At 41.8% G+C, this 20,650-nt stretch overlaps 2 protein-coding genes across 3 annotated transcripts in view; one reads left to right on the top strand and one right to left on the bottom strand.

The window, feature by feature from the left end:
- trappc13 (trafficking protein particle complex subunit 13) lies at positions 1–12,609 on the top strand. 2 transcript variants are annotated; one of them, XM_061262587.1, is made up of 13 exons: positions 1–137; positions 3,910–3,978; positions 5,656–5,755; positions 6,141–6,225; positions 6,758–6,885; positions 7,113–7,185; positions 7,721–7,765; positions 8,558–8,575; positions 10,012–10,145; positions 10,494–10,692; positions 10,941–11,041; positions 11,164–11,311; positions 11,899–12,609. In XM_061262587.1, the coding sequence occupies exons 1-13, from the start codon at positions 92–94 to the stop codon at positions 12,004–12,006; spliced, it is 1,254 nt and encodes a 417-aa protein (XP_061118571.1). In that variant the 5' UTR covers positions 1–91; the 3' UTR covers positions 12,007–12,609. The 2 variants fall into 2 exon arrangements, with proteins under 2 accessions (XP_061118571.1, XP_061118572.1); XM_061262588.1 differs by lacking the exon at positions 8,558–8,575.
- The window catches only part of sgtb (small glutamine rich tetratricopeptide repeat co-chaperone beta), a 10,454-nt gene continuing 2,242 nt past the window's right edge, over positions 12,439–20,650 (bottom strand). Inside the window, exons 2-13 of the mRNA XM_061262590.1 lie at positions 20,620–20,642; positions 19,593–19,727; positions 18,789–18,892; positions 18,325–18,400; positions 18,101–18,200; positions 17,750–17,854; positions 16,259–16,397; positions 15,229–15,291; positions 14,692–14,729; positions 14,458–14,541; positions 13,787–13,907; positions 12,439–13,452 (exon numbers count right to left, since the gene is read on the bottom strand). Of these exons, the coding sequence (XP_061118574.1) occupies positions 13,796–13,907; positions 14,458–14,541; positions 14,692–14,729; positions 15,229–15,291; positions 16,259–16,397; positions 17,750–17,854; positions 18,101–18,200; positions 18,325–18,400; positions 18,789–18,892; positions 19,593–19,692 (921 nt within the window). The 5' untranslated portion in view covers positions 19,693–19,727; positions 20,620–20,642 and the 3' untranslated portion in view covers positions 12,439–13,452; positions 13,787–13,795. The remainder of the gene's footprint in view (positions 13,453–13,786; positions 13,908–14,457; positions 14,542–14,691; positions 14,730–15,228; positions 15,292–16,258; positions 16,398–17,749; positions 17,855–18,100; positions 18,201–18,324; positions 18,401–18,788; positions 18,893–19,592; positions 19,728–20,619; positions 20,643–20,650) is intronic.

Here is a 20,650-nt window from a genome sequence, read left to right on the forward strand (position 1 = left end):
CTATAATGACATAACGTGGGGATAGTGTCCCTTTCCACGCTCCGTACTCAGCTGATAATGTGGGTGAAAGTTCAGATGAATTTATGAAAAAATGGATGTCAATCAGGCGAAACAAGAGCAGCTACTCGCTTTAAAAGGTATTTTGATTGCATTATATCGTTGATAAAAGCATCACAGAATATCTGACGTTACCTGGTAGCTCTCGAAATATTGGTGGGTCGAAGGATTTTGCTGCCTCGCTAGCATCATTGACATTGTGACTGTGGTGGGAAATTTAGCGAATGTAAACACATCACTACGATGCTGGAAAATAAGTAACGTTGCGTTATTAAACTTGTAGGTTCGCTACAACATGTTGCTTGTTATTCAACTATTGTTTAAGACTATCATATTTGAACGGTACAGAAACTGCCGATGACGGGACATGACGGGATATCGTTATGTAGCTGGTTAGCAACGCTACTGGCAACTTGACAGCCTCAGTTAGTGAGTTGGGTGTGCTGTAACTTACTGTCAAGACATGGATGTCTCAAATGTTGCAGTCACCTAACTAATCACTTCAGCTAGTGTTTTAGGGGAATTTATGTTTAAATCCAAAGACCATCAATTTGTTAGCTTGCATTAGCAACCTGCCTCTTAATAATTGACACAAAAAGCCTGGATTTGTCTGATAACATCAGCTGGAAAGCGAATGCACATTAGCCTAATAATTATTTTTCCACAACTTCAGCTGACTGTATCACCAATGGCTCAATAACTTATCAATCGCTTGGTTGACAAGTTATGTCCACATAAGAAGAGGACACACCCGTATCCACAAGTACATTTGTTTAATTCGGCCATCTTACTTACCTTACGCGAAATGTTTTTAGTGGAATACAAGTCGTTATTTTAGTGTTTAGTTTGCTTGCTATATCATTGCTCTAGAGGGTCTCGTCTGCTTAGCTTGTTAAAATGCCAAACTTAGCGGGCAACACAAGGATGAGGCCTGGAAGTCAACATCCTCGTTAGTAGAATGAAACAGGTGAGCGTCATACTCTTGCAAAAGCACCCACACGATGGAGCAATCTGGATTTGGCTAGGCCATCGTCAATGAGATCCATGCCATCTGATTTGATAACTTCCAAGTTGGCTGGGTACTTTATTGAGGTGTTAATGTGGGGCTAAACAGCTGCCAACAACAACATGGAATGACAATAATAGAAAATATTAGAGCTGTGAGAAGAGTTCTGATGTCTGGTGTCTGATGATGTATCGCCCCCTGGGAGAACATTAAGTAAATTTTAACAGTTACATCAATCTTGTGCACTCTTTCAGTATGCATGCTGTGAATGCACACACTGGCCCAAAATACTTGAAGCTCTTGAGACTTTATACCTAATAAGATAGTTATTTTACAATAAAAATGTATTATGCAATGCCTAAGTCAAAACAGAAGACATGGAATTTGGAGGCCTTGGAGAAAATCACTTGTCCGACTGAATATTTCTGAGGCCGGTGAAAACAGATTTTGACTACGGGCATTTGGGCATAATTCATCACAATGTGAATATCCACACTCACTGTTCCATATAATCAACATAATGTTTGGCTTGTTTCACAGTCGGGATACATTTGCTAACTGAAAAATTCTCGTCTTACTGAAGAAAAACCGATAAACACCTGTCCGACAGATCAAAAACACTCTTCAGGAGGCAGGCATGGATGTGTCAGTGAATAATCTCCTCAGAAGACATCACAAACTGCTTTATGGCAGTTACACACTCTTTAGCTGCATAAATGGACAAATGTGAACAGATTAGACCAAGGTTGTCTTCTATCAGACTGATGGCAAGAGCAAAGTATGGAGGCAAAAAGCTACTGCCCATGAACCAAAGCATTTTTTTGGAAACATAGTGGGGGTGTTATAGTTATGTTGACTGTCACTGGCTCAACTCTGGTCCTCATTTTGGCAAATGCCAATAACAGACTCCAAAGGCAATCGGAAGCTAGATTGGAAGCTTTTTTTATACCTGCACTAAGGAAGCGATTGAATACACCTGACTAATCAGAAATAGCTGAGAAGCCAACTATCCAATGGATTTTGGTTCCCTAAAATAGAGGGACTATGTATAAAAAGGGATGTACCACTTCCCTTACTTACGGACTGCACTGTAGTTAACTCAAACAATGTTCTCTCCTAAAAAAAAGTCCTGGACTGATGGCTTACGAAAGTTAAGATGCTGGACTCGGTTCAAACAAGGCGACAGTCAGAGCCGAAGGCTTGCGCCCATCTTGTGTGTATAGTAAGGGGAGGAGGGAGCTGACTGGCTGCGAGTGAGAGGTGCGTTGCTAAAGCAACTATGCAAAGCGCATGGAGATCAAATAAACATGTCTTTTGTAATTAACTCCCGAGGCCTGGTAGTATTTCTGTCAGTCTTGCATCTGATGTGCATCTTTCTAAGAACCAAAATTCAGAAAGGTCCTTAAGTTCGATTTTTTTGTTGATTGTGAGAGTCAAAAAATATTTTGGTTTCATTGTGAAACTGGAGGGATGAAATAAACTGTGGCTGGCCAGTTTAGTAATGGGAAACACTGCGTTTAGTTGATGGAGCTCATTTAAGTGGTAAAAGATGTATTTAGTAAGCGGCAGCCAGAATTCTGACCTCAATTCTCTATTCTATTCTTCTGTCCAAGTTGCCAAAAAGCCACTCCGTTTGCTTGAGTAGCTTGTATGACTGACACATGACTGTAGGACACTTTGGTTTATTAAAAAGTACAGTACAAATGTCAACAAAGTCAAGCCCTGAAATAAGTTTAACACCAAACAAGTAAAATCTATCCCTGTGGGCTGCTGCACTGTCTATGTTAATTGGTATAATATATTGCCTAGACGTTTACAGACAGTCAGTTCATCATAAGGTAATTGTAGACATCATTTTCACAGCATGGCGGGATTTTAGGATTTGTTTGTTTATTAGGCTTGGCCATCTCCTGTTTCACAGATAGTTTTTCAGTGATGATAAATATAGCTGCCTTCGCTAAGGACCTCCAGAAATGTAACTCTGGTCTGCCAATCCCTCAAACCCCTGGTCCAAATCTTAAGAATTTAGAGGAATTATTTTATTCTGTGATATATCTGTTCCATATAGTATGATATTTGTAAATGCAAAAACATTTCTTTATGATATTAAATGGTATGGTATGTGTAAAGAATATAGAGCTGCCATATTCACGTTGAAGGCTCACAGAGGTCATGCTATTTTTTTAGAATAAAAAAAAAAGTGTTTATTTATTGTTGAAACCATCAGCTCAGAGAAATTAAAATTCTCTCATCGTCTGAACTCATTTATGTGAGACTGTAAATGTGGAATTGGTTCTGTAGGCAGTATCTCCAAGAAAGGAAGAGGGAACAGCCGTGCAACTGCATCTGTGAAACTGTTATTTTTGGGAGGCTCAGATGCAATGGTCCTTTTCTAAGCGCTCCTGCAGGCTAATTGGTCCTGTCAGATCGATGCTTTTTGGCGAAGACTGTGGTTGGAACACCCCGGCACATGCCTGAGTGCAGATACCGTATAAATCATCAACGGTGTTGATTTATGCGATTTCAGCAATTTGCAACTCTAAAACCTCTTTCACAAACCACCTTCCACTCTTTTCCATGACTTTAATTTCAGTAACCTTATCCCGGCTAGAATTATACCTTGGCCTCAATATTAAATTATTATGAGGAAGAAGGATCTGATTTTACATAACACTGTTGAGCTAGCGGATTAGCTCAGAGCAATTGAAATTGAAATGGTCAGCTGCTTTCTAAAATCCATCTGACCAGTCAGGGAAACTATGTCACGCGTCTTGACCGTTACAGTGACCGCAGGCTTTGAGCTAACTGGGTGCCCATAAATCCTCCATCTGATTTGTCTCTTGCAGTGATGCGGCTGACGAAACCAACGCTCTTCACGAACATGCCGGTGACATGTGAGGACAGAGACCTTCCAGGTAATCAGCGTAATTTATGGGGGCAAACAGAATTTCACCAGAGCCATCCCCCAGTCAAGTGCAGGACTGTGGCCTGGCTCTGGTATCCTGATACATCATTGCATCAGCTTAATTTTGTGTGTTGTTTGGATTGGTGTTGAATTAGCCTCAGTGCTGAGGAAGAATGCTCACGTGCAGTCGCAATTAAGAGTTGACTTTTCTGGTTCACCAAGGGCAGTTGGAACAGGCAGATCATGTTAAGATTTGCAAAGCAGCTTGGCTGAAGCACATCATCGAGTATCAAGTTGACTGGGCAACTATTAGAAATAAGAAGCCATGCATCAGGGCAACAGTGTAACTAAAGGGCCTTAGTCTAATATGAACATTTAAACTTTGCAAATGGTGTACAAAAATCTATAATGTAAATGTGGGTTAAGTGACTACTCACTTCCCAATCAATCTATCAACTGTAAACACAACACATAAACCTATTTTACAATTGTCTTTTATGATAAAGCTGCATCAGTTTCTGACTCTTTAAGTAGAAAGTGATTTACCGGGCAGCTCTGGAAGGATCTGAGGCCCAAATTTAGCACCTGAGTTCTGACATAGATTTATAGTGTTTGTTTTCCCTTGCACTGAAGTCGAGCTTGCTGTTATATGATCATAGAACTGGTAATTGGAAGCCACAGAGCTCATACATCATGACATGACATTTCTGGGTAGGATTGCTGTTCGTTTGCTATTTATATTATTGGGGAGGAAGGGGATGAATACATATTTCCTGTGAAATTGAGACGCAGTGCTAAGAATATGATAGTCAGGAGAGAAAAAGCATCGCATGTATTTTGTGCCAGTCTTAAACCATATTTCCTGTTTTATTTTTTTGAAACAACATCTCATTCTAAAGTTGGTGACATACTTGACATGGGTCTTGTCTCTGGGTGCCTGACTGCCAAGTCTTTTGAGGTGAATGTTGTAAAAAGAAATCTTGCCAAGTTTGACAGATATAAAATGTTTTAGAGGTATTCAAGTTCATAGAATGAGCTGAATAGGTTTGTACAGTAGCATAAGACGTGATACTGATATTGTCAGTAAAGGAGAATAGGTTTCAGCCTAGAATTTGCTCCACACAGACAGACTCCACAGCATTTTGATCCCAGGCAATTATCCTTATCCCAGGTTTTGAACAGTGTATTAAATTGTCTCTGGGTAGAATCAGGGAGCCTGTCCTTCAAGATCCACCAGCTCCAAAACCAGCTAATGTGAGTTTTGGGTCAACAGTACCAGCATAGGTACACGTGTCATCTTGGGTCAGCTTTGCCCATTTCAGGACACATGGTTTGGCTATGTAGAACATGTAGAAACGCTTGACACACAACCAGATGGAAAGAGGATCAGGTTCCAGACACAACGCCGTACATCTCTTGGGTTCAACTTGGGCCGTATTGTCAACACCTTGTATATAATTGCTTAATGTTCATATAAGCAGTTAACAGTTTGTCCTTCTTGTGGTCATGTTGTTGTGTTTGTGATCAGAGAGTGTGATCATGCCTCTCCGTTTGCCTGCCGTAATGTGGTCATACTGTATGCAGTTGCTCAGCGTATTCTTCAAATGTCTTTCCAAACTAAAGCAATAAATGTGCCTGTTTTTTGTTCTGAGCTTGCTCCTGACAGTCTCTCTCCATACATATTCAGGTGACCTGTTTGGTAGACTCATGAAGGAGGACCCCTCCACCATTAAGGGAGCAGAGACCTTAACGCTTGGAGAGATGCTCACTCTTCCTCAGAATTTTGGGTACAGAACGATCATGTGTGGCTGTGATTAGGGGCTGTAGGTCTCAGTAACCAAAGGGGAAAAGCCATCAAACACTCTTCCTCCTCATGTGAGATCTCTTCTCTAAACTCAGAAGAGCCAGGCCTTGTTTAGCTGGGCCTGAGTGGTATGGCTTTGGAGAAATCATTGTTATAGGATAAATCATCCTTTTTCTTATTAGGATGTTGATTCTTTTTTATTAATATTATTTGGAGGATAGGAGAAGTGCTGTTGCGTTCATTTTTACACCCCCTTCTCCACCCTGATTCCCATTCCCTTCTTTGTGTATTTGTTCTATGTTTCATAATTATACTATGCTTTTCATCTGTTTGCGACTGTGTTCATGCATTTCCGCTCCTGTGTGCAGGAACATTTTCCTGGGTGAGACCTTTTCCAGCTACATCAGTGTACACAATGACAGCGTCCAGGTGGTCAAGGACATACTAGTGAAGGTAAAGAGGAGGCGCAGGAAACAAATTGCATTTCAGTCCATCTCAGTTTAATTAATCTTCACACAATCAGTCGGTCGAACGGCACCATTTACATACCGGTTGGAAGTTTTTGCCTGACCCCTTAAAAGGTGATCAAGCTGAATATGAGGAAAATGGTGTGAATCCTGTGGGATAGCACATTCATACTATAAACACAAAATGATGTGGGGGCGACTTTGGCCCTGGAGGCTCAGACGATTGTGTCTACAGCAGTAATGGGGTTTGGTTCATGTCTCACTGCATTTTGTAACCAGCCTTGCCCATCACCAAGGCAACGCTATGTGCATATTATGTACATGAATTGAATGCCTAACTTGGTTGTTTTAAGGTACAAATGAAACATCAAATAAATGCAAATTCACACGTTTTTCACAGTATGCAGTCTATTTCTTTTTTCTGGTTCTTATTCTGCCTCTTTTACACATGTGGTGAAATATTAGGTGAAATATTTTGGTACAAATGAATGAAATTGCTTAATTGTGTTGTCTTGCAGGCAGACCTACAGACCAGCTCTCAGCGTTTGAACCTGTCTGCATCTAATTCAGCTGTCGGCGAGTTAAAACCAGAATGCTGCATCGATGACGTTATTCACCACGAAGTCAAGGAGATTGGAACCCACATGTGTGTTTGGTTTGCTGAGCTTGTTTATTCACTGGCTTAGTGCTGACGCTTATCCAGAGTGATGTGTGTCTGTTTGATGTGTATTCCAGTTCTTACTCCAGACTCCATGCACATGTTTCCCTTCTATGAAACTTGCATTGTGAATAATACCCTGTGACTATTTATGGCGTATTGGATTGGAGAGAGGCGTAATGGCTGAACCTTGTGTTTGTGTCTGTTGTCTCTAGCTTGGTCTGTGCAGTCAGTTACACCACTCAGACAGGGGAGAAGCTGTACTTCAGGAAGTTCTTCAAATTTCAGGTGAGGCTGACGCGATAGTTTCTTATTCTGATATTTTCCCTATTATGTGGCAACAAAATTGTGTCTGAAGAAGAGAACCTCGAGTGACATCGGAAAAAGGCATATTGAGGCATATTGATTGAGAAGACAAACATGTATGCAGCCCTGGAGACTTTTAATCTTCAGATACCTTAAGTTAATGTCTTTTAATCCCTCCATGTGTTACACTACATAGGGCCTGGACTTCACCTCCGAACAATTTAGCAAGTCCGTGGCAGAGAGAAAAGCAATTTGCACCCAAGCTTTGAGTTTGAACTGGGAAAGTGATGGGAGTGGCTATGCTCACCCAAAGAAGCGCAGTCCCCTTTTGTCTGGGTCTCATTTACTGAAAAAACTTCAGTGATCAGTGGGAGACTGGATGCCATTTGCAAGTGACTTCTGCTGTCCTGGTTAATATAGGCGACTCGTTCACAGCCATTTCAGCATGGAGCTCAGTGGCAGCACTGAGGAGCAGCCTGAGAAATCAGCCTTCAGCTTGCAATCTCTCTTTAACCAGGTACTCAAGCCCCTGGATGTGAAGACCAAGTTCTACAACGCAGAGGTGAGTTGGCCTCTTAACTGCCTGTGTGTGTTTTCCTCTTGTGTCATTCCCTGGTGTTTGTTCCTTTGTCACATTGTCATATGTGGCCTCTGAGAATGGCCGACATAGCCGGTGTTATAGGACGCAGATATTCAAGGCATTCTCTCATTCACAGATTTCCTTTAATTTTTTTAAAGCAGGTATTTTTTATTTATTTATTTTTTTTACTCTGGCCTTTCCTGTTTTTCTTTCAAAATCAATTTACAGTAAGCAGAAGTTACAGCAGATCTATATATTAATAAATTAGGTTAAATGAAAGCAATAAATTGCTGAATAGAATTCAACCAGCCAATAAGTTATTACTAGTGATATATCCAGAGCACACGTATGCACACTGAAGCAAATGAGATTCCCGTCCGAATTGAACTTATTTATTTTCCTGGCAGTTTCAAAGAGAATTAAACTTATCATTTTCAATGGGGACTTCAGTTAAAAAAAGTGAGCTTAATTTATTTTTACATTTTTCTTTGTATCCTCAGTGTTTTTCTTGACATTTTTTGTGGGTTTTGCATGGATTTCAAATTTGCTTGTACATCCTGGCAGTTTAGTTAAAGCTATATGCCTTATAATTTTTTCATTTCACAAGCAGAAATTATTTTTTATAATATTGTAGTCTAGTCATTCATTGTTTGGTTTACTTTATTATATAACCAAATGCATTTTGTTTAGCCAGAAGGTAAAGATGCACTGTCATTTTCCATAGCACATAACCCTCATTTTTCTAATGTTTTTTTCTTTCATTTTCTCCATTAGAGTGACCTCAGTTCCGTGGTAATTTCTTTTCCTTTTCATTGCTTTAACTGGTCTCTGCTTTCTAAAAAACTTTTGTTGCAGCATAACTGTGGAGCCTTTGAGCCTCAACACAGGGTGAAATAATGAAAAAGCATCTTTGGAGGGGCGAGATCCCCTTTTGTCATTTAAATAGCACACCAGGCCCCTGGTGGCCCTCAGCTTGGGTCACTGTAAATTGTTCTCACTTCTGACAGTGACATGATGCTTTTTCACTGTTTCCGCCCTTCGCTCTCATTTTCCCCTCAATGCTTGCTCCCTCCTGCCGAACTCTCAGCCTTAAAACACGTTTTCTGGATGCGGGAAGCACGGGTGATGAAAGGAACCGATGGTGGAAAACAATTTACCTGACAGTGGTGAATCTGTGGGGCTGGATGCAAATCAAATCAATCAATCAACCCTGATGAAATTTCTTGATTGTGGGGCAACCTTGCAAGGCGGGTCTGATTCTGTTTGCAAAAGAAGGAGCTTGCAACTTACATGCCATATGCCATGCGGCCAAGATGAAAAATCGAGATTCTGAAATTCAGCCGTTCATCAGTGGAACGTGGTGGGAATTGTCGGTTTTAATTCATATGATTTATTTTTGCTGAGGATATGCTGAGTTTTAGATGTGGATAAATGCTATTGAAACAAATACCTTTTTAAAGAATCAACAACAGTCTTTTTAAGCAGACAAACTCAATTATTGCTCTAAATTCAGTTTGAAGCGAGAGTAGAGCTCTTCTTTGGACTGAGAGAGAAAGGATGTGTTGTTTTACACCAGACTGTGCAGCCATAAATAACTGCTATGCTAGGGGTCTGCTTAACACCAGGAGAGCTATTTTTATGTATTTTTTGAGGGACGTTTAAACCTCTGGCTGATTGACAAATGCTGCATGTGAAAGATTAAAGTGTATTCTGGATTGTACAGTAATAATTGGTTGTTCACAAAATTGTACCGTTGTTCCTTTGTTAATTACTAGACTTTGAATTGCAGGCATGAACTAATCTCAACTCTCCTTCTGACACGTTTTAATAAAATACTAATCCACATTGTAAAGGTGAACTGAGCAGTAACATCCCTCAGCCTTTTGAACCTTTTTTACTTTGGGGAATACATTTATTTTTCAAAGCCTGATTGGAAGAGTATGATGGATTATGGGACTGTAAAACGATTTGTTAACTTTTTGGGTTCACTAAGACATGTTAAGTGCCTGTCATTCAGTAGTGGTGTTCTTAAGGTGTCCTCTTACTAAATGTATAGCTCAGTCATTCAGAGTGTAGGAAGGTGAAATAATGAATCTCTAGACAGGGAAGTAAGAATCTATAGACAGACAGGTGAAACATGGTGGTACTGCCCAGTCTACCTTTAGAACCCTGGGGACAGCTCTTCTGGCTGGACGGACCGTAACCAGTGCTCTTACCTGACCACACAGACAGACGAGGTCTTCCTCGAGGCGCAGATCCAGAACATCACCACCTCTCCTATGTTCATGGAGAAGGTGTCCCTGGAGCCCTCCATGATGTACAACGTCTCTGAGCTCAACACAGTGTCGTCGGGGGATGATGGGTAAAGGAGCAGAGCTGGCCTCGTCCCTTCTGTGTTTCACCCAAGAGCTTTATCTGAGCATAAACAAGCTGTTCATCTGAGATATGTGCTCGAGGTGCTACACACTCCATTTTCAGCTTTATTAATGCCACAGGGACCTTTATCAGAATGCTAAAATATTTTGACATTTTTTAATTATTTTGTAATTTTTTATGTAAAGTACCAGATCACATCACCTGATTGCTGAATGTGATTAGTCATTGTATGACCAAGTTAACAAGTGATTTTTCCTGACTAGACTTCTGACCACCCAGTATCTAATCTGTAATTCTGGGGTATGTACTTATGGTTGCTGATGGTGATGTTTAGGGCGTCTACATTTGGGAAGATGTCCTACCTGCAGCCCATGGACACACGACAGTACCTGTACTGCCTTAAGCCCAAGCCGGAATTTGCAGAGAAGGCCGGGGTGATAAAGGGTGTGACGGTGATCGGCAAACTGGACATTGTCTGGAAAACCAACCTAGGGGAGAGAGGCCGGTTGCAGACTAGCCAGCTCCAAAGAATGGTAAATAGTCTCGCTGCTTTGCATCATGGGTACTGTTCCAGGAGCCTATGTGTTGAATAAGGGCTCAAAACAAGAGGGTTGACCAATGACTGAACTATATGAACAGTTAGTTCAATGAGATGCATCAATGTGGCAGCGTCAGGCTGATCATTGAGTGCATTTGCTAGGCTTTTGAGTACAGATCTTCTCCAGATCTTCATTGGGGTCTGGTTGGAAATTGACTATGTCTCCATGCTCTGTGCCCCCAGGCTCCTGGTTATGGAGATGTGAGACTCTCCCTCGAGATGATCCCCGACACGGTGAACTTAGAGGAGCCCTTCGACATTACCTGTAAAATCACTAACTGCAGGTAAAGAGCTGCTGTACCTCACACGCCCTGCTGTCATCCCGCACATTTCTAACTGCAGAGAGGCTGTAGGAGAGCTCAGTCGAGTTTGTGAGATATATCTGAGCCCCGTATCTCCCCTGCAGCGAGAGGACCATGGATCTGGTGCTGGAGATGTGCAACACCTGCTCCATCCACTGGTGCGGCGTCTCGGGGCGGCAGCTGGGCAAACTCAGCCCCAGCTCCTCGCTCTCGCTCCCCCTCAGGGTCCTGTCCTCAGTCCAGGGCCTGCAGGTGAGTGTGAACGACCAGCCACCTGCATTCATGAAAACTACCCTGCCTGCCATTAGAACTGGATTCAAGTGACAATTGAGCAACATGGAAAATTAAAAAAGTAATTTCAGAAATGTGATTACATGTGATACGTATTTAACGTGAGGGAAAGGGCTTTGTGCTCTGGGGTTGGTAGGAATGAGCTGTAGAGGTACAGTAGAGAACATCACCTTAGTCTGAAAGTTCTGCATCCAACCATGAATGAATCATGAACACTGGGGAGAAACTGAAGAACTTTGTGCAGCAACAAGGGGAACATTTTTACATTGTTCTGACACTCAAATTTGTAATATCAAAACTATGTCTGACTACACCGTTCATCCATTCAATGACTGAACACCAAGTACAAGCCCCCCTCTGAACATGATGTCTTACCCTCCATGAAAAGTTACATTTGTGTGTGCAGGCAACCCATATAGCAGACTTGATTTTTGTATTTGCTTTGTAATTTGAAGCCTCTATAAGTTTCTTGTATTTCAGTTCAAGTTTCATTTAATTGATTTGCATTTATCCCCCTTAATGATTTTAATTTACTTTCCTTATTACAGAGTATATCTGGACTGAGGCTCACAGACACTTTTTTGAAAAGAACATATGAATATGATGACATTGCTCAAGTCTGTGTAGTGTGCCCGTTCATGAACCCGGAGAGCTAGACCCTGATCAGCCACCAAAAAAAAAGAAAAAAGAAAAAACCCTGGCACTTTGCACCTCGATGGACCAACCTTGGAAACCTGCACACCTCCTTTCTCCATCCCCTTTTACTAACTATCTCAAAGGCAATGAGGTTTTAAAATATGGAATGTTTTAATCGTGTTGATGTGTACACTGATTTTAAATGTACAAACAGGTGATAATAAAAGTCTTATTAACCATAGTTCCAGTTTACACAATGTTTTCAAAATGTTGCATTGTCAAAAGGTTGCATTTGTTAAATCTGAAATACTGTGCAAATCCCTTACAAATACTTTTAGTGAGATATTCCATTTTGTTGCAATAATCTCATTAATTTTGATATGTGAGCAGTGAAATAGCTTGAAGCGTTGCATTGGTGAATATTGACACTCAAGAATAATTTGTGGCCGCAGTTCATTTCAAGACAACTTTATTGACATACTTTAAGATTGCGATTCTAACGATACATATGCTTTACTGAGTCCTGTTTCACAAGCATAGCCTTTCAGCCTTTATCTGTCAATAGTACAAATATCAGATCTTGTTGAGCATGCAAAATAAATATGGCTGAGGCTATGAAGATTTTCAGTATTCTCTTTACCTTTTTTTAAATCACTGATATGAGGTAAGCCCATGTGGAAAATGGCAATGTACAGTGCAACATAAGTAGATGTGAATGTGAATGCAGCAAGTGTAGATTTCTGTAGATGTTTTAACACCCTAGAATTTATTCAGCTGTTACACGCTGACTTTAATAAATATTCTGGTGCTTATATTTGTTATAGAAGTGAAATCGGCCTGTAATGTGTCGACAATAAGAGACTGAACTACCTGCTCTTCAAGGGTACTCAGGGTATGAAATGTTAAATGGCTCAATATTTAGTTAATGTGTAATGGTCTTTATGAATTATATACTCATTTCTTATTACTCCAGTCATAAAAAAATTTCCGATCGACATTCATGATTCTTGCGCTCTTTTCATATTTTTGTTATTTTGCTTCCCTAAAATAATATAGGAAATAATATACAAAACTTGTTCTAAAGTGGCGTTTCCTGACATGGGAAACCTCAGTGGGAGGTAATGTAACCCTGCTATTGTATGCTACTTACAGCTTGCCCCAGGAAGAGCAGCAGACACAAGGGCACACATTGCTACAACATGTAAAAACACATAGAAAACCATTTTGAATGTTACCAGTGAATATGATGAGGACCAGTTGTCTCTGTGGACTGGTTGGGTTTCTATAATGTGTTGGATAACAGTGTGCAATGCTTCTCCCTCTCCTCCCCCCTCTCCCCCAAAGCTGTTTATCACAGTAAAGTGCTCCCCTCTTCCAGCTCGCCGCTTCCCCTCAGCACTGCCGGTGAACTGCCGTTAAAGAATGGGTGGGGGATTGCAGTCACGTACGTCCTCCCCTTCTCCTGCCTGCAGGGGAACGCAGCAGAAAGCCACACAGACATGTAACCCCTGCATTCACCAATTCAGTGAAAGGTTGACATTGCAAGTTCTGAGCAGGGTAGAAAACCCAGACTGCTGTAAGTCAGTGGAAGTGAATGCATCTTTAAAATAATTTTTGAAGCACAGGAAACATGAATTCAGCTCTTACCAAGTTCATATGAGACTACTAGAGATAAAATGTACTGCCATCAGAGCTAATTGACAGATTAGTTTACAGCCCAAAAACAATGCAATTTTCAACCAGGCAATGACTGCCGCAGATGTTCACGTGAAGGGAGGGGCAGAGACTGGCGTCACAGACCCGTCTGGATCAGGAGTGTTCTTCCGCACTGCCGCTGAAGGAGCGGCTCCGTATGTGGTTCCGCAGCTGCTCGATCAGCTCTGGATTCTGCTGCTGGATCTGCTGGGCAAACTGCTGACCACTGCCGGGGACAGTTAGCATCTGTTAGTTACGACAAGCAACAGCACTGACCACTGCAGGGGACAGTTAGCATCTGTTAGTTACAACAAGAAACAGCACTGACCACTGCAGGGGACAGTTAGCATCTGTTAGTTACGACAAGCAACAGCACTGACCACTGCAGGGCACAAGTTAGCATCTGTTAGTTACGACAAGCAACAGCACTGACCACTGCAGGGCACAAGTTAGCATCTGTTAGTTACGACAAGCAACAGCACTGACCACTGCAGGGGACAGTTAGCATCTGTTAGTTATAACATCTGAAAAAAATTAAATGTTTTAAATTCTAAAATATGTTAAATATGAATATAAAATATCGGTGGACTTTTGTGTGTTTTGACAAAATGTCTGACAAAACACTTATTTTCAAAAGCAAAAATTATTTTTCCAAAAGTGAATAAAGAAACAAGAATGAATTTATTGGATGTGATTTAATGGGATCACAGTATCAAGGGCTGGAAAAAAAAGGGCGTTGTGCAAATGGAGTCGAGGAGATAACGGGAGCTTCTCACGCTTCGATAAGGCTGGAAATGTCAGATAATCCGCCCACTCCAGCTGCTGGCCCTCCAACCGCATTAGACATCATCCCCGACATTCTGCCAACGGAGAGAACAGTCACTGCACAGCAGCTCTTCAGCCCACACACCATGCCAATGACCATACTACAAACCATATCCAAACCATCTCGCTAGGAAAGCTGGGACAAAAACAAATTGCAGGGGGAGCTCTGGGAATGGTGTACTCACAGTTGCTGGACCTGTTGGTTCTGCATCACACTGGCAGCCTGAAGACATAAAGAATGTCGGTTATACTTCCATTTTCATTTTGATAACAATGTTCCACAGTGCTTTGGTAGAATTGCCGTGCCAAGTAAGTCAATGTTTCTGACCAAACTGGTAACTGAATGCTTTGTATATTCACAACAATTAAAAACCTTACCCTTGGCTTAAAATATAAACCCTTTAAACTGCATAGTTACATTGACACATTGATCATTGCTATTAATGAGGAATGAGGATTGCAGGTCTGCACTGTGCAATCTATTCAGCACTAACAGGAGGCTTGGTCTGTGAGATCTCTCAGAGAGCAAAACCCACAGAGCCGCTCTGGCTCCTGAGCAATGCCGCATACTCAATTCCAGACCAGCCCTGCCAGTCAAAATGTCAGTTTAGGAGGCTCTCCCGGGTGAAGCAATAAAACACCCACAGGGGTCCTGAGGCCAGGACTGAATGGTTGGTACAGCTCAGTTGGTACGGTTTGCGCAGGTTTGTATGGGTTCTCACCATGCTGATGAAGGCAGGGTTATTGATGAGGCTGGCCATGTCGAAGCCCAGTCCTGTAGCTGTCTGTAGAAAGACACATCCCGGGCAACACAGTTTGCATGTCTACCGGCACCTTCCATTCATTTTCAACCAGTAAAATAGCAGGGGTTGGTTGCACCAGCTGGGTGTCAAAAAGGCAGTCATAAGTGATATGCCAGATGTCCATATGTCCAGGTGTACACCCAGCTGGGGCAACTTAATATAACTGAACTTCTGCCCAAACACTCAAGTTCCTTTTAATCTCAAGGCCGTTGAAAATGATCTCCCTGTGGTGGAGGACCCCACCTCAGAGATATGGTAAACATTTGACACCTTGACATCATACCCACAACACAAAGTAATATAGTGAGAACAGTAGTGCACACACAAATTCTTGAAATCATGTATAAATTGCAGTTATTTAATGTAAGCTATAAAATACAATATAAACATGTCAATTAAGAAGCATGAAAAACTTTTCTTAAAAGGGAAAATACCATCTGGATGGCCTACCACACGAGCCTAACATTATGACAGCAATATTTTTCACAAATGATTTTGTGAGGCTATTTGAGGTTACACTTCTTTAAGAGGCTGTGTGGAGAAACATTGGATGCAGAATTAGCATGGATACAGCGAGACAGGAAATCTGAGCTCTGAAGGAGACTTGTGTTACTTTCACGTCATATAATACACACCACAGAGCATGCATAGACCCTTGACTGTCTAAAACCTCTTTCCGAATGGGATTAAGTAGTCAGTATATGTGGTGGTACTTCACATTGATGGAATTCTGAAAGCCCCCCCACAGTCCCAGGAGACTTACAGTATGTTAACTTCTTGTCTAATAAAACTGCTGCAGGTACTGCTCCGCAGGACTATATTTTATTGCCTGATCCACTCATCTTCCCGGGCTGGGACATTTAGTTGAGAGTATTATCAACCATTTGTGAAGAACCCAATGTTGTGCCGGGACTGCTGTTTCCATCTCCCAAACCGACACCCTACTCACAGGGCTAGACGCCTCCTTCTGCTTCTGCTCAGCTATCTTCAGGTTGGACTTGTAGGTGTCATTCTCTGGGTCCAGCACCAGTGCCTTCTTGAAGTAAGTGATAGCCTCTGGGTACTTATTCATGGCAGTTAAGGCCAGCCTAGAACACAAAGGGCATGATGGGAAGGGTAGTTTTCTGGCTGAACACAATACATCTTGGCAATAGCATGCTGTTTAGTTTTTTCTGTCGGATACAAATGCATGAGTCTCTTAATTTTAGATCACATAACTGTCGTGCTACAGTAAAGCCAGAGGACTATTTGTCATTGTAACTAGACTGCTGGTGGCTGGGAGGAAGTCCTGATGACAGAACCGCTGGTGGGCAGACGCTCGCAAACACAGGGGCTCAACATAGCACAGAGGATGACTGATGGCTGTGCGTCTGAAATGCCACAACTACTCGGAGTTCAGAGACTGTGTGGAATTTCACTGTTGCTTCTCGTGAGGCACATATGAAATTTAGGATTTATGTTAACTATGACAGCGCTCACTCAACCTTCTCCCTGGGAAACCCAATTTCAGGGTCCCATCAGTCAACACTCTTGGCCGGTCTGGCTCCTTACAATCATAAAGAAAGCAAATATAAAAGGCGGTGCTAATCCTGGATTCTGTTTGGCAGCCAAAATCAAAGTACAGACTTGGAAGAACTATTTCCCCTCATACGAGGCTATTTTAGCTGTGAGCCTGGTGCAAATCCATAGCCTTAAAACAAGAGAGTGAATGCAGACTCCATTTGCTGTTACAATTTTGATGGGTTCATCCATGTTTACAAGAAATAAACTTCAACTAAATGTTGCACATGCTAATGCTAATGATATGACAAAGGCAGGAGATTGGTATCTCTCTTTTGGCCTCAAAAGCTTTTCTCTGAGTACTCTGGACCTAGGCTGTGCATGTGTTCCGCTCCTACAGATATAGTATGATAGTATCTGCTCCTGAGGCCTCCTTTGCAGTGGTTAAAACAAGAGTTTCTGTCCAACTGAATTCTGCCTTCATAAACCGCCTGACTGCCCGATGTTTTCACGGCCGCACGAAACCCCCAACTAACAAACAATACAAGCACTGTGTGAGCATGTCTGTTCCTTCACAGCAGAGAAGGAACACTGCTGTCCTCATGATGAGAATGTTAGATGATCAGGAAACTTGACTAATCGTTCTTACTGCTTTAGAAAACCACGTGGAGCTAAATTACTCATCAACTGGGAAATACAGTTCCGTTTCAAACCTCCCATGTCTGAAAGAAAGTGCAGGTTGGGGAAATGCACCACGGTGAGTCACAGTCAGTCTACATGAGGGTGTCATGAATATATGTGATCATTTATGTGACCATCCCCACAGCCACATCTTGTGAATCGTCACAAACCCAACTGATGGCTGAGTTCAAACATAGAAGCAGTAATCCACACAGCTTAGTGGGCATGAAGCCCCAGGCTCCCAGCAGGCTTAACTCACCCCATTCTCCCATAGGCCTTGCTGTAGGTGGGGTCGATCCCGATGGCCCGCTCGCAGTCGCCAGTCGCTTCAGTGTAGTTCCCCAGTTTACTGTGAGCTGCAGCCCTTTGGGGCAGAGCAAAGGCATGTGTTCATTCAGAAACTAAAACTAAATCAAGAACTCACATTTCAAGCGTTAAGTGTCACTATCCAGACAGTACAGTGGCATGTCACAGAGGCCACGTTGATGCGATCTAAACCTTAGATCAAATGTGATCTAAACCTTACTCGATACCACTGGATGCAACATAATATTTTGAAAAACAGCATTAAAACGTAGTATAAATTGCCTATTCCTCCATTTTCTCATACCTGTTACAGTAGTAGACCGCATTTCTCCGGTCCAGATCAATGGCTTTTGTGTAGCACTCCACTGCAGAGCTGTAATTCTCCTCCTTCATGTGGTTGTTCCCTAGAAATGCAGTTCAGGCTCTTTCATGAAAAGTATCTCACATACCGATGTCAATCGTTCATGCTCGATGCTGATGTGACCTTCACTGGAATTGCATGCGTGAATGAAAAATGGCAGATGGCACCTTCGTTTTTCAGCTGCTCTGCTCTCTCTGTGTCCTCTGCAGATGGGGATATCTCCGGTATCGACAGGTTGTCATTCTGTGGAAGCAGAGTAAAAGGCCAGTCGAGAAGGATTCACTCGCAGTAGGTTATTACCCACACATTTCTGATCTAAATTTCAGGGCTTGAAACTGTATGTGTGGAAAGGAATTCACAGTATACTGCATCTGAGATTTGCTATATATATGATAAAAGATACACCAAAAAAATGCAGAAATTTGCATTTAATTCAATTTACATATGTGAATGAATTCTTATGGGGTGCTCAGAAGGAATTAACACATCCCTGATAACAATCTGTGTGTTACCATAATGTATCAGATGGATATTATCATATCATTATTAATTTTATGATGTACATTCACATACTGTATATTCATGAATGTCAATAGTAGTTCTGCACATGGCTGGTAGCTACTATTCCCACCTTTAAGATGGAGTTGAGGAAGATCTCGGTCAGGGGCTGTGGCACGGCCAGGTGGCTATCGCTGGAGTTGATCTTGAAGGTCGTCTCCAAGCACTGTATCGCAACTGAGCAACGTAAGACCAGACAGTGGACCACACGCTTGAGGCCCCCTTTTCCAAAAAGCCATTCACAACCACCAGAAACCCACAACAAGTCTGGCAAGTTGGGTGTCCAGCCCTAGGTACGCTACAGATTGATGCTTCGATGTGTCCGGCCCTTTCCAGTGCTGACTCTGCCAGATACTGTATGACAACGCAAAATTGGCATCAGGGAGGGAGGGATTAATTTGGCAGAGTTTCCTCTGACTTATTACAAACCAGAAATTCCTCCTGTTGACTGGGCACCTATAGACTGCCTGTGTCGACCAGGCAAGATTTGCAGTACTCTGCCACAGTGGCTGTGTAACTCAGCTGCAAGGGCTGCGCAGACAGCACAGGGAAACGTGGCGGCTAGCTGCCCAAGAAGAAGATTCCTGCATGTATTGAACAACCTAAATAGGAACCTATACGTAGATGTGCCTCAGTCTTTGATCAGTTAAAATTATTTATAGTTTTACATAATTGTTGCAATATACCATAAAATGAACATGGGAGTTTTATTCTTTGTGGCATGCATTGCTGTTTTGGACATCATGTGGTTTTAGAGAGTGAATAATTCCTATAAAAATGAAAAGCACCAAATTAAGAAAAATGTTGTTTGTTTGGAAATCTGTGAAGACTCATGCCCTTTTTTCTTAGAGGAAGCAGAATTGTGATACTAGCCTACCTTCAAGGCTTTCCTGCTCATCTGAATTCAGGGCACCACAGTGTGTTTGATCTCGTAGGAACTGCACAATGGAAAATGCCAGACGCTTCTCCACAGCCATGTTCTCTGCCTTCACCCAGACTCCTGCTCACCAATCTGAAGCACATGAACATTCATGAACCCGGACATATCTTTTTAAAGCATTCACTAGCTCATACAGCCATTCGCCACAATGGGGGATGACACAAAAGGTTCTTGGTAAACGGCAGTTTAAGCATGGCTTTAACAGTCTGCTCTTGCCATAAAGTATTCTTATATTCTTTTGATTTAATCCATTCAAACTACAGGTAAATAATCTTGATTCACCAGTGACTGTTAAAATAGGGCCCAGAATTTGGGGGTCAAGTATCAGGGAGACAAGTAATGGCTGTGAAGGATATTTCTGAAATGCACAGTACTGTGCAGAAGTCTTAGGCCCCCTAGACTTTATTATATATATATATATATTTTTTTGTGTGTGTGTGTTAGTATAAAAGAACACATTTGAGATTTCCAAATATTCATATTTATTTGATTCAACTATTCTGCCAAATTACTAAAATGTAATGAACAATGTATAGTATGTTTATTTAGGACCTTTCATTTAATTACTTTTTAAATAATCTTATCTATACAGGCAGGTGCCTAAGACTTTTGCACAGTACTGTATATGACTGACAGGCCTAGCTCTGGGGATGTTTGTTGGGAGGGCAGGGTAACTCAATGCTGCACTGACATGCTCAAATCACTTTTAGTTGTCATGGATACAATGTTCCATGAATCAGAATAGGTTCCATGGATCAGAATAGGTTGAAAACTGCTGGGTTGCAGAATTCAAATAACAGTACAGTTGTTGAGGGTGCAGAGACTTTAGGGGGACTGTAGCCCATCAGTTAACGAGGGCTGATTCTTGGCAGACATATCATACATAGGATACCAGTGGAATGTCATATTTTTTGCAAACACTTTACTCTGTCATAACTTAGACGTTAAGTGGAAAGTCACTTACCTGGAATTTGACGCTACAGATAGCTGAGAAC

This window comes from Conger conger, chromosome 12, assembly GCF_963514075.1.
Source record: "Conger conger chromosome 12, fConCon1.1, whole genome shotgun sequence".
NCBI classification, from domain to species: Eukaryota; Metazoa; Chordata; class Actinopteri; order Anguilliformes; family Congridae; genus Conger; species Conger conger.

Excerpts from the sequence above, each read along its gene's own strand:
- trappc13 (XM_061262587.1), top strand. The coding sequence starts at position 92 with ATGGATGTCAATCAGGCGAAACAAGAGCAGCTACTCGCTTTAAAAG. Across the intron at positions 11,042-11,163 it reads TGTAAAATCACTAACTGCAG|CGAGAGGACCATGGATCTGG; the intron begins GTAAAGAGCTGC and ends TCTCCCCTGCAG. Across the intron at positions 11,312-11,898 it reads CCTCAGTCCAGGGCCTGCAG|AGTATATCTGGACTGAGGCT; the intron begins GTGAGTGTGAAC and ends TCCTTATTACAG.